Below are 15,924 nucleotides of genomic sequence, written 5' to 3'. Positions count from 1 at the left end.
CGACACGAAATAGATCAGGAATGTGAGGACTGTGGTAGAGAAGGCGAATGGTTGACATCATTTTATTGGGAGAATTTTAGGAAAGTGAGGTCCATTTATAAAGTATACAGGATGCTTGTGCGACCTATTTTTGAGTACTGCTCGAGTGCTCGGGTTCCGATTCATAACAGGTCCGATTAAGGAAAGACATCGAAGCAGCTCAGAGGCGGGGTGTTAGATTCATTACTGACAGGTTCAAATAACACATAGTGTCACAGAGATGTTTCAGGAACTCAAATTGGACTCCCTGGAAGGATGGCGATGTTCTTTTCGAGGAACACTATTGAGACAATTTAGAGAATCGGCATTTGAAGCTTACTGCCGAACGATTCTTCTCCCGCCAACATACACTTCGTGTAAGGACCACTACGATAAGACACGAGAAATTAGGACTCATACAGAAGCATATAGATGCTCTTGCTCTATTTGCGAGTGGAAAAGGAAAAATTACTGTATAGTAGTGTTACAGAATACCGTCCGCCACACGCCGTACAGTGGCTTGCGGAGTATATGAGTCGCTTAGATGCAAAACTGTCCATGTCCACTTTTTAAAAAAAATGAGTTGGCAACTCTGGATTGTAGTTTTTCACATGCTTGAAATGCTATTTATGCTCAAAGCTCTCCATGTCCTATGGAAAACAGCTCACGAAAAGTGTGGTTCGATTCAAAACTGTCCATGTCCATCAGTAAGTTGGGTGCAAAACTTGCACTTGTGTGTCCTCTTACAGCTGTTTATTCTGAAAGTTATACACATTTTTCATCTAAATAAATCATAAATTATGGAACCTAATCAAGGCATGACAGAAAGACAATCTGACCGTTTTAGGAAGCAGGTACGCTGTGAAGACCAGTGGAAACGAAATATGGCAAAATTGAAGAGGTATGTATCATTTTTGTTTTTACATCATGGTGGAAATCTGAACATTAGAATAACAGTTCAGGGTGTTATGAAAAAATGTATACCCTATTAATCGTATTTGTGTGAAAGTAATAAATACGTGCGTTGACTATTGTTATTGACATGACCTAACATTGATGTATGAATAACTTTTTGTTTATATGTGTTATTTCAGATATTTGTCAAAAGGACTTCCTGAGTATCCAAAATGTGGTCATTGAGTCGGATGGGACTGTCCTAGCCTGACAATTACAGATATTAATTCTTTTCATACCAGCTATTATGCAAAGTGTGATAAAATTTACCAAGATAATTTCCTTCTGAAATACATGAGTATCAAGACACCTTCGAGATCTCATTGTAGGGGAGAAAGACAAATCAACAGAGGACAGACAATCTCTTATTTCATACGAAAAAAAGTACCTGGTGGGTCAGTGAAAGTGTAAGTATGTCGTGAAACATTTTTGAACATTCCTGGTGTTTCAAAAGCAAGAGTGCAAAACATCGCACGCCATCACCTCAAGACTGGAGATATTGCTAAGGAGAGAAGAGGAGGTGATCGCCAGACGATGAAGAATGAGCCCAAACAACAGGAAGTAATTGTTTATATAAAAAGGTATGTTCCAACTGAGTCACATTACTGTAGGGAGAAAAGCTGCCGCGTGTATTTACCTGCGACTCTCAACATTAGAAAGATGTGGCGACATTACAATGCCGTGGTTACTCCTGAAAAGCGAGTCACCCAGAATTTTCTTAGGAACACATTTAATACAAAATTTAACATTGGATTTGGGTCTCCAAAAACATGTTTGTTCCATGTGCCTCAGACTTTTGGAGCAGATCAAAACTGAAAAGTATGACGTTAAGAAATCTCAACTTATGGGTGAAAAGAGACCTCATAGCCTTAAAGCAAACAGTTTCTACTCACTGCTGAAGGAAAAGCAAGACAACCTTCTGACAATGTCCTTTGACTGCCAGAAGCATTTACCCTTGACAAAAATACCTGATCAGGGTGTCTATTACAGTAAGCAATTATACCTATACAATTTTTCCATTGTAGTAGGTTCCTCTAAATCAAAGTTAACCACTAATAATGTCTTCATATACACTTGGCTTGAACATGAAAGTGAGAAGGGGTCAAATGAAATATGTTCAGCTCTTTACCACCGTTTGTGCCATACAGACATGAGCAACATACAAACTTTGAGATTAATTGCCGATGGATGCCCTGGGCAAAATAAGAACACAATAATTGTCTCAATGCTGTGTTTCTGGATGTACAAACATGTGCCAGGAGTAAACAAAATAGAAGTTATTTATCCTGTAACTGGACAGTCATGCATGCCTCCTGATAGAGTTTTTGGGCTCATCAAAAGGCAACTGCGGAAGAAGTGATAGTTCAGCCATCGGAGTACCATACCATCTTGGAACAGTATGGGACCCTTCACATTCTAGGAAGAAACTGGAAGGTAGTTGACTGGAAAGGAGCCATTCAAAACGTCACTAAACCCGCAGCATCATTCCCCCTCCAGATAATGAAAGTAAAACAAGTGATCATCATCTGTGATTATCAGAATGCTATAAAAGTCCAAGGGGAGCCTAATTATAATTCTGAAATCAACCTACCAGTGTCCGTATGGAAACGTGGGAAACACTTAGGACACATAAACTCGAGCTGCATTACAAACACGGTTGTCCCTATTAATGAAATGAAACTGGAGGATGTTTCAAAACTCTTGGAGAAACACTACTGTGAGTCCTGGAGAGAAAGTGAATCCCTGTCGTGGTACATGACATTACTAGGTTCCAGCGGATCAGGGGCATCAGTTAAATCAGAATGCCTAGCAGGAGAAGATGAAGACATTGTTCCAGATATGATGTATTAAGTGGATTGCAGTTTGTCAGTTGTTACACCATGTGCCTTCAGAAATATTAAAAGAAATTAAAACTGAATACACAGTTTTATGTTCACCCCATATCCTATCCTCATGTACAACTAGTCAGGTTCAAAACTGTCCATGTCCATTTCAGTTGCATGCAAAAGTGGCTATCTGCAAAGTCAGATGCAAAACTGTCGAAGTCCATTTTTATTTTGCTTATATCTTACATGCATTGAGTTCCTGATTTTTTTTTCAATAGCCCAAATGGTTTTGTACTAATCCATACTTATGTATACAACATACAGTGTAGGGCAGTGTGTATTTACCCAGTGAAAACAGTTTTTCCACTTTTTCTCAAAACCGGTTATGGAGGACATGGACAGTTTTGCATCTAGGCGACTCATATATACAGGGTGCTCCATTGATAGTGAGCGGGCCAAATATCTCACGAAATAAGCATCAAACGAAAAAACTACAAAGAACGAAACTCGTCTTGCTTGAAGGGGGAAACCAGATGGCGCTATAGTTGGCCCGCTAGATGGCGCTGACATAGGTCAAACGGATATCAACTGCGTTTTTTCTATAAGTAGGAACCCCCATTTTTTATTACATATTCGTGTAGTACATAAAGAAATACGAATGTTTTAGTTCGACCACTTTTTTCACTTTGTGATAGATGGCGCTGTAATAGTCATAAACGTATAAGTACGTGGTATCACGTAACATTCCGCCAGTGCAGACGGTATTTGCTTCGTGATACATTACCCGTGTTAAAATGGACTATTTACCAAATGCGGAAAAGGTCAATATCGTGTTGATGTATGGCTATTGTGATCAAAATGCCCAACGGGCGTGTGCTATGTATGCTGATCGGTATACTGGACATCATCCAAATGTCCGGACTATTCGCTGGATAGTTACATTACCGTACTTAAAGAAAGTGTTCAGCCACATGTGAAAAGTCAGCCACGACCTGCGACATATGATGATACCCAAGTAGGTGTTTTAGCTGCTGTCGCGGCTAATCCGCACATCAGTAGCAGACAAATTGCACAAGAATCGGGAATCTCAAAAACGTTGGTGTTGAGAATGCTACATCGACATCGATTGCACCCATACCATATTTCTATGCACCAGGAATTACATGGCGACGACTTTGAACGTAGTGTACAGTTCTGCCACTGGGCACAAGAGAAATTACGGGACAATGACAGATTTTTTGCACGCGTTCTATTTAGCAACAAAGCGTCATTCACCCACAGCGGTGACGTAAATCGGCATAATATGCACTATTGGACCACGGAAAATCCACGATGGCTGCGACAAGTGGAACATCAGCGACCTGGGTGGGTTAATGTATGGTGCGGCATTATGGGAGGAAGGATAATTGGCCCCAATTTTATCGATGGCAATCTAAATGGTGCAATGTATGCTGATTTCCTACGTAATGTTCTACCGATGTTACTACAAGATGTTTCACTGCATGACAGAATGGCGATGTACTTCCAACATGATGGATGTCTGGCATATAGCTCACATGCGGTTGAAGCGGTATTGAATAGCATATTTCATGACAGAATTACATAATCATTCTATGAGAAGTTGAATTCTGGTACTGTCAAAACCTGCTAACATGGAGTTCTCCATTAAATATGATAAAGTATGGAAAACAGATGTAAACGGAAGTAGAATAAAAGCAATATACTTACCATGCATTTAAATTGTGCATGTCACACATAGATTAATTCACAGTAGCAAATATACCAAAAGGGTACAAAGCTCCAGCAACTTCTGTTTTATATGAAACTAAACAAACATAGAATCATTTACCCTATCCAATATTATGGATGTGAGCAGAACAGAATCAGAAAGTGACCAACATATGTACAACGCAATTGAAAGAGTGCAGTACACATGAGAAGTCATAAACAGAAGCATAATATGGTGAAACCAACTTGTGTTAACTACAAAATGAAAACAAACAAAGAAGACTAAAAATCAGCCAATAAGACAGAGATGGATTGATGAACTTGCTGTGCTCCTAGTGGCCTGGCAGTGAACCATGATCATGCTACCAGAAGTCCCTGTATAAGTTTAACCTCCATGCAGCATATGAACATTTGGGGACATCAGCTCTAGTTACACTGCTGACCAGAGAATTTCCACAGTGGTATGGAGTGTTTGTGAGCAGCACAGCCCAGGCAGTTCAGTTTAGAACCTGGTGTAATATGATTGTGCTGCAGTGCTCTCTGTATCGATAAAACTGAATCACATTATATCATATCAGCTACATTAATGGCATATTTCCTTATACCAGTTATGGATATCTATCACATTGTTGACCAGTGACACTCACACCAACAGAACTTCTAGTTCTGTTCTGGGTTGCTATGCACTAACAATGCAGCAACCTTGCACTATACATGTTACACAAAACACTTCACACAACTGTGCCACTTGGATTTTGTTGGTTAATGTGTGTCTGCACTGTTTCCAGAGCCTTAACCAACAGACACTGCCAAAATCTGAACTGTGTATGATTACACATACTTCCTTGGATGCCATCAGGTTCCCCGACATGGCACAAGAATGGCTGCCATTAACTGACCTACTATAGAACTTGGTGCACAATTCAGACCCATGTACTTTGGTTTATCTCCCAGTAATCAGCCTGCATTTATTGCAACTGATCACATGACATCTCTGCCAGCTGCATCAAGGCTGCTGTTCAACAATACATCCAAAAGGCACCAGTCTCTGCTTTACCCAGATGCCATTATGAGATCTACAACCAAACCATGAGTGTTTCATGACACCTCCTCCATAGAACCACCACTTTTGGCCTGTACATCGCTTTGAGGGGCCACTCATCAAACCAAGCTACCATTGTTCCCACTGTCACATTCGGCCCTGTGGTTTGCAACAGTGGAGTGTGTGTATGCATTGCTAGGAATTTTGGACAACAACTCTGAGTTTGTGACATTGACCTAGCCATGTGGCTGAGCTTTCTGAAGCCATCAGTGACATCATACTCAAGCCCTCAGAGCACAACCAATATGCAATAGCCAAATCCACCTTGGTTCAGTGCTTGTCTCACACCCCAAGACAACAACTGCTACAAGCAATCTACAATGAACAACTCACTGATAAGCCACCATCTCTGCTGTGGCACCAGTCACAAAAATTATGAACGTTAGTGGCCATGAATCTGACGCCAGACACCACATCATGGATGCTTTAGATTGTTGGACATGTGCCTCAACTACAGCTTGCTATGACTGCACATGAAGCAGAACAGCTCAACTAGAATCTCAGCCTTGGAGATAAGATATTCACCATACTGCAACATAGGAAGCACATTAATGACAAGGACACAGACTGCCTGCAGAAGGTTAGATCTCTGCCTCCCATCTCATGAGCTGCCCCAACTCAAGCCAATGACAGCCGATGGTGACGATAACACCTCCAACCCAGACACCATCCTGTGTGTTCCACACAACACCACCCCCTCAATTGACAACACCGCACCAGCCACCACTGTTGCCTCAAGGTCACAGTTTTGCTGGTATCATGCCCAGTTTGGTAGTTCTATTCGTAAGTGCCGGTTTCCCTAACTCTAAACATGCACCACCACATGTGCACCAGCTCACACTATCATGTCAAGTCATCTTCACCCATGCTGCGTGATACAAATGTTCTCCATGCTGCCCAACCTTGACAGATGGAAGTCTTTATATTCTTGACCACAACTCATGCATGTTCTTCACTGTTGATGCAGGGTTGGGAGTTAGCCTAGTACTGTAGGATATGTTTGCACTTCTCACTTACCCAACCAGGTTACAGCTCTGGTGCCAGCAATTCTCAAATCTCGATCTACAGAACATCATGTTTTACAACTCAGCACAGATTTGTAGTGCCTGTGGACCTACTTCACCATTCACATCAGTGAATCTGTGGTGGGGACTTACTGCCTCTGACGCTTTCATCTCTCATTGGATTTGGAGCATGCTGCTTGTCTACACCAAGAAATTTGTCATCTCATCTGGGACTTTTTGTTCTAACACCATCTCATCCTATGCATATAATTTTGGCTCCTCCATATTTCCTAGCCATGATGATGATGATGATGCACACTCTGTTGTGTTAAAACAGAGCTCCACAGCCATGGGTGCTATCATGTCAACACACTAACTTTGCCTGGTAACATATAAAGCATCAGAGACACTCCTCTCTGAAAATGTAAGCCTGCTCCATGTATTCATGGCGTACCTGCTGCAATCACCACATGCACTTGAGCTGGATGACAGGCTCTCTTTCATAACTGATGTTACCTCTATGCCTACCTGACCCAACCAAGGCAGCCATGCCCCATCACCTCCATCTCAGGTAACTACAGTACCAGCATTTTTGACCACATCTCATCACACACCAATGGCGTGTTCACCATTACCACACTGACATAGACTCCTCTTAGGTCATTACCTCACACCATGCCATCAACCCTGCCTCCTCCACACTCCAAGGCACCAATCCCACCTATTCATCAACAGTCACTGTGTGTGCCCAGTGCATCCCACTTTGGACACCTCCATTGGCCCCCTTCTCACTTGGCACCATACCGAGTTTACACCGCCTCTGCCAGACACCAAATGTTGAGAAATGGCCCAGCCATGTCCTACAGTGCAGCCAACCACAAAATGGCTGGTCATGCATTAGTGTGCATGGTTCCCATGATGGACAACACTTACTAATCCTCTCTCTTCCCAGTGCTCCACACTACAGTGTGCAAGGAGGAGGGGCTCTGTGGTGACACCAGGGATAGTGCCACCGCTCACTAGTGAGTTTCCATGGTGCTGTGCACTAACTGTAAACAGCACAAACAAGACAGTTTGGTTAGAACTTCATGTAATGTGGTTGTGCTGTAGTGCTTTCCGTATCAGTATCAGCAAAGATGTATGAGACTACATAGTGTCAGTTACATTAATGGTACCTATCACTGTAACAATTATGGAAATCTAACACAAACTTTTTTTCCAGTTCGCACCATACTTCTCTGTCAAATTGCTCCTGAAGTAGCCTGGGAGGTTTTATCTGGGTAAAATGTGGTATTTTTCCACTTCCCATACAAAGCTTAAGTCCACAACCAGCTCATTCTTTTTCATATTAAGCAGATACAGTGCAATGTTTGAAGACAAGATGCTACTCAAACTGCTTGTCAACGTTGGCACCATTTTGCTGGCAACTGCTTGGTAATGCGCTGTAAGCAATTTACTGGTGAGTCACTCTGCAGTTGTACCATCTCCAGACTGCTGATTAACCACACAGGGAGAGTTTTGTAAGTGGCCTATGGCATAACGACCATATATGGGAATATTAGTGTGCACCTGAGTGATATATTGCAGCAGCACTGACATCAGGCAAGTGTAGGATGTGTTCACTGTAATAATTCAACACAGCCAGTGCTACGTTGCAAGCCAGGTTAGCTGAAAGAAGCAGTGAATTCAGCAATAATTCTTACAATAATGAAACAAGGAGTAAGGTGTATTTCCACACTGACAGTGGCAGTAATGTTTTATGATTTGTGAATGGTACTGGCATATCTGCACAATAATCGTGCTGCTGCTGACTCTAAGTACTGGTCATTTTTCTGATAGAATTATTCTGAGTCTCAGAGCCCAACTAGATCAATAGGGCTGTGATAGATGAGGATGGCACATGGACCTGCCAGTGGAAGTCACTGGGTCGAGGCCATGACAGGGACACAGCTCTACACACAAAGTCCCTCCCTGGACTTAGTGCTATGGCACAGCAGATCACACTAGATCACTTCCAGCAGCATAACCATGCTCACCGTGCATACCAGCCGCCATCTGCCACTGCATGAAGGGCATCTCTGTGTGGTGGGTACCTCCACCGAGATACAGCCAGGTGTTGTAGCAGATATGCCATTGTCGAGAAAATGCTATGCCGAGCTTATGTAACAAGGCAGCAGGCTCAGTGCAGTAGTCATGCCAGCATCATGGAGCATGCAGGCAGCCAACAGAATTCAGTGCCCAGCGGCCCACTCCGCTGCCTTTCTCTGGAACCTCCTGGGCTCCCACCTTACCTTCACCACCCGCACGCACCATCCTGGATTATAGCCAACCCAGGCTGCACCAGAAGGTGCTATAGCTTGTTGACAGAATTCACAGTGGTGTCTTCATGCACAATAGTGTCTGAACCATAAACTTGGAGAATGTAAGAGACATGGAAGCAAGGCATGGTTGCCGTCATAAACTGAAGGTCACCTTGTTTAGACTGGAAGATTGCCTTATCTGAGTTTGGGGGTAATTGTAGAGAGCAGTATATAGTGCATGTAAGGTGTGTGCTATGTAACTTACTCGACTGAAGTTTCTCATACTGAGAAATTGGAAGGAGCAATTCATTTTACTTCATAAAAATTTTCTAAAGCCAAGATCACGTAAATATTTCTTTATTTACAGACAACCAGTTTTGATAGTCTTTGCTGTAATTTTCAAGTCTGTAACATAGTGCATATACATGGGATGTACCTCATGTCTTGCATTATGATCTACTAGTTGAAATAAAAGTTTTAGTTAGTCAGTACAAGAAACGGAAATGGAACAATGTAAATGTACAGTTCCATTTCCATTTCTTGTAATGCCTAACTAGAAGTTTTATTTTAAATGTCACATCACAACTTATGATATGAGACACATTTCTTATGTATGCACTATGTTACAGACCTGAAAATGACGCAAAGTCTGTCAAAACCAATTGTTTGTAAATAAATATTTATGCTCTCTTGGCTTTAGAAAGTTTTCACCAAGTAATCTACTTGGACATATTGTGATATGCACCATTAAGTACCTCTAACCTGTTATAAATGTCACCGATATAGTCATAGTGCAAGGCAGTGTAGAGAGTCTAGGTTGCTCATGATACTACATAAAAACTAATTTGCAGTGAACTTCTGGAGTTGTAATTCATTTTTGTGTTTTTATGTATACTGGGGTGACACAACAGCAGAGTCAGAGATGAAAGGTTTGCCAGTTCTGGAAGCAGCATGGATATTGTCAGAAAAGGTAGCACAGCTCATAGCAGAAATACATATTTATATGGGACAGCTAAGGATGAATAGTTAGCAATGCTTTGGGTACTGCAACATGAGGTAGATTTAGCTGCTGCATGATTAATTGTTACCTTTTATGGAAAATCAACTGTGGATGTGCAATTGTCATCAGATGACCTTAAAACGTTGGAGGAGATGGGTCCTTGGGCAGATATTTGTTGTGTGCAGCAAAATTGCAATAATGGGAGAAGAAAAAATATATGAGAGGTGTACAGAAGCCCTAAAGATTGCAGCAAAATTAGAACCGTTGGAGAAATGGCTTTAGCAAAGGTATAAAAAACAGCACAGTGTGAGGTATTTTCGGTAGCACTCAAACACAATTATGAAGAGGCATGAGGAAATTGTGAAAGATTTAATTGATAGGGTAAGGAAATCTAATGAACACACGTACAAGTTAGGGCAGAGTGTTGCAGGAAATGTGGATTTGTGGCAAGTATCTGAACAGACACCTTTTGATGCTTTCATGAGGGGATTGCCACCAGACATGTCAAGAAGAATGCGCACAGCTGCACCAAAGGATCTGTATTCTGCTATTAGGTTATGATGGAAAGCAAAGAAATTGACATTCCCACAGGGATATGAGAAACCATGGGAATTTAGCATGAGCATTGAGTGTAACAGGTGTGGACAGAAGGGGCAGTTACAGAAGCAATGTCGCCAATCATGGGGAAATAAAAGAAGTAAAAGGTAACAGTAGCAGAATTTTGGTTTTGGATTTAGGGGTGGATGAGAGGTTGGTAAGCAGCTATTAAACACAAGTGGCAACCCTAGATCCTCCTAAAGGCATTCCTGTTAAAATTAGTTGCAACAAATGTATATGCAGAGATGGAGGTGCAGTAATAATTGTAAGAGGTAAAGAGTGCAAGTTTTTGTTGGACACAGGGTAGAATGTGTTGGTTGCCAGTAGACACTTAGTGTGTCAAAGGCAATGGAACTTGCCATGCTATAGGTTATGTGGGATTTGGAATAATGTTGTAAGACCATTGTGGCTGGCTCACACAGATTTATGAATAGGTGCTGTTTGATTTCTGTAGTGTGTAGAGATAGTACTGCATGTAAGCAAGGGTTGCAGCATAATCTTGAGGTTAGACTTTTTGCATCAACATTGTACTAAAACTGATTTTTGGCAATGTGCAGAAGAACATGGTGAAATGACATTCCAGGTAGGGGAAACTGTTGCCGGTGTGGAACTGTCACATATTGGACAGACTAGTTGAACTGTATTGGATTGCACTAAGGCTTGATTAGCATAACTGTGTGCCAGATGGCATTCCATCAAAATATGAGCTAATGGCTGTAAGGCTCCACAACCACAATTTGTGAGTTGCTCATTACGTAAAAGAAAACTATGGGTTAACGTGGAGTGGCTGATGTGCAGACGACATAGGACTGTGTATTCCTTCTGGGAGAAATGGAAGGAGGATAGCCAAGCTGCAGTAGTCTCCTTGATTGTGTGAAGTTCATTAGATGGGGGAACAGCCCACTAGAAGTTATTCCACTTTTGAATGGCACAGATCTCCTGTACACTCGCAAAAATCCACCTGGGGTTGGCACAGCGAATGGGGAGTGAGTAAGTGCTCCTCTAATCAAATGGTTGGTCAGTTCATTCCCTGGGATACCCAAGTGAGTTGGGATCCAGAGAAAGACAATTGAACAGGCAGCACGACAAAGGTAAATGAGAAGGTCATGAATAGTGAAGACCAAATGGTGACAAGAATAGCATCAGTTAATAACCTGGAGATTGACCACTGAGTTAGCACACATTAAAACACTATAAAGGGAGGCCTCTGCCAATGGCTGTCAGCTCTGCTGTAAACACACTACACGTTTCTGGCAGAGAGAGCCACCAGTGTACAAGATGGTAACACCTTGCAACTCTTGAACAGCTAGACACAACAGACGTCTAAAGGTCAGGGGGTGACTTGGAAGAGATCGATCCTAGTCAAGAGGGAGTGCACGGGAAAACATAGGGAGCACAGTTCAGGGATGGGAGATGAAGATCTTGGCAGACGGAAGTGAGGTGCATTCCAGCTGGTAACCCCACTACAGGGTGGGAATGAGGAGGATGACACCCCTCATATGTAAAGAGAATGGGATATGTGGGGTGATGAGGGCATTGTTGAATGGCAATTTCATAGGAAATCAAGAGCTGGTACAATCAAATCTGAAGAGGGAAGATCCCAAATTTGGCAAGGAGACTGAAGACACTCAGGCAAGAAAGCAAAGAGCATTAAGCTTCTGCATGTGGCTTGTCTTCAGGAGATGAATATGGGGCAGGCAAGTTAGCTTTTTATTTAAAATGGGGCTCAAGGAACAGGATTGTGCTGCAATGTTCACATGCTGGGTACCTAAGTAGAGTTCTGGGTCAGAATGAACCATGGTATGATGGCAGAAATGCATGACCAACGTTTTTTTTATGAGAGAATTGGAAACCATGGGAAAGAGCTCATGCAGGGGCCTTCCAGATGACACCTTGAAGCTGCATTCAGCAGAAGTTACTGAGTGCAAAAATCTTATACATACAAGGCAGGGATGGCCAGCAGCCCAACACAGGTTGTTAGTCATTGATGGTGATGATGAAGAGAGTTACACTCAACACAGAGCCCTGTGAGGCACCATTCTCTTGGACCTACGGAGAGCTAAGTGAAATGCCGGCTATCCCAGCACAAACAGTGGGATAAAAATTGACCAATAAAAATCATTAAGTGGCCTCAAAACCCCAAGTCATGCCAGGTAAGTAAAATGTGATGATGCCAATCAATGTTATACACCTTATGCATGTCAAAAAAGATGCTGGCATTTAGCAAAATTCTGTTGAGTGCTTTTTTCAACCTAAGCAGACGGTCAGTTGTGGATCAACCCTCCCAGAAACCACACTGATAGGGTACAAAAGACCCCAAGTTTTGAGAAACCAGAATAACCTGCAGGCATCCATCCTTTCAAGAAGCTTACAGAATATGTTGGTCAGGTTAATCAGCCAGTAAGTGTCGAGATGTACTGGGTTCTTAACTGGCTATTTTGCCATTTCAAGGCAAGGCATCTTGGAGCCAAAGATGGTTGTTGTAGACCCTGACAAAATGTTGCTTTTGGGGAACATTCAGATGATTGTGAATTGAATCAGGGTCTGGGAGTGTCTCATGCGAAATAGCAAGAGTCTGAAGTAATTCCGAGTCAGTGAAAGGTTCATTACAGGATTCAGCTGGGGGGGGGGGGGGGGGGTAAATATAAGGAGATGTCTTTAATTTGTCACTTTAACAGTACAGTACAAAGGCAGCAGGATGGGAAGAGGATGCTGATGCTGTAGGACAAGACCTGTAGCAGCTGTTGATCATTGACAGCCCATAATACCACAGAGCTTGGTCTACACTTAATATGAAGAGGCATATGTCCTCAAGGAGGAGACATACCACTCCCAGCATTCCTTCTTGCTGCATTTGATTAGATAGAGAGCCTTAAGATGAAGTCACTTAAAAAAGATAAGGTTGGTCTGTGAAGGACGTTGTTTGATAATCATTTCAGGGCTTGTCGGTGATCCTGAATTGCTATTGCAATGTGTTTGTTGCATCATGGCGCTGGTCGGTAGTGGAGGGAGTCTGTGGAAAGCAGAATAACAGTTCCAGTGGCATGGCTGATTGCCTCTGAGATGACTTCCACCACCTCATAACCCAATCTGACAGAGAGGTGGCTAATTTAACAACAAAGACATACAAGGGCCAGATGGTTCTGTGAAGTACCCAATGTCAGTCTGTCTGCCTATGGCAAGGAAATAATATGATAACCAGAAATTGGGTACTGTCATAAAGATCATTGTGTAGTAACCAAATTAGTGAAGCCATAGGATTAGGGGCAGAGATCATTAGGTTGATATCCGAAAGTGTGCCATGGGCAGCACTGAAGTGCATAGGAGAACCATAATTGAAGAGGCACAGATCATGGTTCATGACATTGGTCAATTAGAAGGCCCCTTCCACAGGGAGTGGTACTCACCCACATTGGGTGGTGTGTGTTGAAGTCCCCAATCAGGAGAAAAGGGAGGTAAAGTTGTTGGATTAATGTGATCTATTCAACATAAGCAAGTGGCCTATGTGGAAGTAGGTGAACTTTGCCAATAGTGATTGCACTTGCATCACTATTGCCTACAGTGAGATATGAAGGTAAATGCATTCACTGATGACATCTGTACAAACCAAAGTAACAGACGCCTCCTGACACACTCTCGGGACCAACATGATTGTGACAGAATCCACAATGACCATTGAGTGTGTTTCTTGGAGAGCTATGTAAACTGCAGAAGAAGAGGGAATAAGGTGGTGTAGCTCTGGCAGGTGGCAGCAGTAACCATTACAGTTCCATTCAGTGATCATGTGACTGATGGTCAGGTTAGGAGCCTAGGGGCTAGGAGGACTATGCCACAGGGTCACTGCCTGTGATCAGTGTGGGAGGAACCACATCCACAAAAATTGGCTCAGAATCCTACTGCGTGGGGGGATCTGGAACTTCTGTGGGCAATGAGGAGCCTTGTCCCAATTCTTGCTCTTATTCATGTTCTTCTTCTTTTTCTTTATAGCCTTTTGAGGACAAGGTTTGTTTAAGAGGATATTTGCGTTTAGCGTGGGGATAGATGAAGAGCAGACAGCCTCGCGACGTATAGGCTGTGGCTCCTTCATCCACTGTTGAGCTTCGAGCCACTGGTCTAGGGAGAGGATCCCGAGAGGGAACCCTGTTACCGGTAGATGCTAAATAAGGAGAATGGTTCTCCAGCCAGGTGAAGGAAGTGGTTCATGAAGAAGGTGCTGTGGGAACCATGGGAAAGGAGGGTGGTGAGAGATCTGGTTTGAGGAAGGTTGACATAGGGTGGTGATGGTCATGATGTTAGTGTAACTCATCATCATATCCACAGAATGTAGGCATTCATATTTCTTCTGTGCCTCAGTATATGACAGATGGTCAATAGATTTGTATTCCTGGATCTTCTGTTCTTTCTTGAAAACTGGGCAAACTGGTGAAAATAGAGGATGATGTTCTGCACAGTTGAAACACAAACCTTAACGTTCACAGGGGCTACCTTCATAGAATGATCATCCACAGTTAACACATTCTGAGTCTGCCTTGGTGTGGGATGACATACGTCCAATGCGTAAACATCTGAAGCAAATCATAGGCAGTGGAACATTTGGTTTGCATCACACCTGTGTGCCATGACTTCAACCTTCTCCAGGAGGACATTCCCTTAAAAGGGCAACGTAAAGGTACCTATACCTGTAGATTATCCTTGGGTCGTTTTTGTACCCGTCTGATAGAATGTGTGCCTTGCAGCTGGAGATTGCTCCAGAGCTTCTCCTCTGCTGGGAGGGTAAGATCTCTGTGGAAAATGATTACTTGGAACACTTTCAAAGTTTTGTGTGGGGCAATGGCCACAGGTTTGTTCTCAGTGTAGATGAAACAACACCAGGATGCAAATGATCCAGTTTTGGGGTGCTGACGTCTGCTTGAGAGGTTCCCTAAAAGTTTCTGACATTGTCTTCCATTGTCTTCACATTGCTATTCGACATTTCTCTTGGAATAAACTTCGGCTTACTTTGTTCCCCATGCAATTCAGATTTCTTCTTCTCTGGGTGGGACCCTTATTCATTTTAGGATATCTTAAGGTGTTCATTAACGACCATCTGCCAGATGATGAAAGGGGAGCCATCTCAGGAATGATTTCACATTGTTCTTGTAAAGTCCTTCGTTGACTTTCACTCTATCAGTTAGACTGGCTTCGTCCAGTTGCATTGCAGGCACACCTTGCATCTCAGATCAGTCAAGGCAGATCACGAGCATATACATCATATCATATGGGCAGTCATCACCCTCCATTATCCACACCATGAAGTCTTTCATGCCACCGATTGCTGTTTGTGTAGGGCAGGGTTTTCTTCATCAGTGGTGTCACTGGGAGCAACAAAATTCAGGAGTAATGACATCGGGCTGAA

At 42.7% G+C, this 15,924-nt stretch overlaps 1 protein-coding gene across 1 annotated transcript; it reads left to right on the top strand.

Annotated features, from left to right (window-relative positions):
* The first annotated feature begins 554 nt into the window (after nucleotides 1–554).
* Nucleotides 555–2,854, top strand: LOC124613154. The gene is made up of 3 exons (XM_047141781.1): nucleotides 555–919; nucleotides 1,113–1,146; nucleotides 2,416–2,854. The coding sequence occupies exons 1-3, from the start codon at nucleotides 819–821 to the stop codon at nucleotides 2,821–2,823; spliced, it is 543 nt and encodes a 180-aa protein (XP_046997737.1). The 5' UTR covers nucleotides 555–818; the 3' UTR covers nucleotides 2,824–2,854.
* The last annotated feature ends 13,070 nt before the right edge of the window (nucleotides 2,855–15,924 follow it).

This window comes from Schistocerca americana, chromosome 4 (genome assembly GCF_021461395.2).
Source record: "Schistocerca americana isolate TAMUIC-IGC-003095 chromosome 4, iqSchAmer2.1, whole genome shotgun sequence".
NCBI lineage: Eukaryota > Metazoa > Arthropoda > Insecta > Orthoptera > Acrididae > Schistocerca > Schistocerca americana.
The sequence above is the reverse complement of the archived record's forward strand: the minus strand, read 5'-3'. Positions and strand labels throughout refer to the sequence as shown.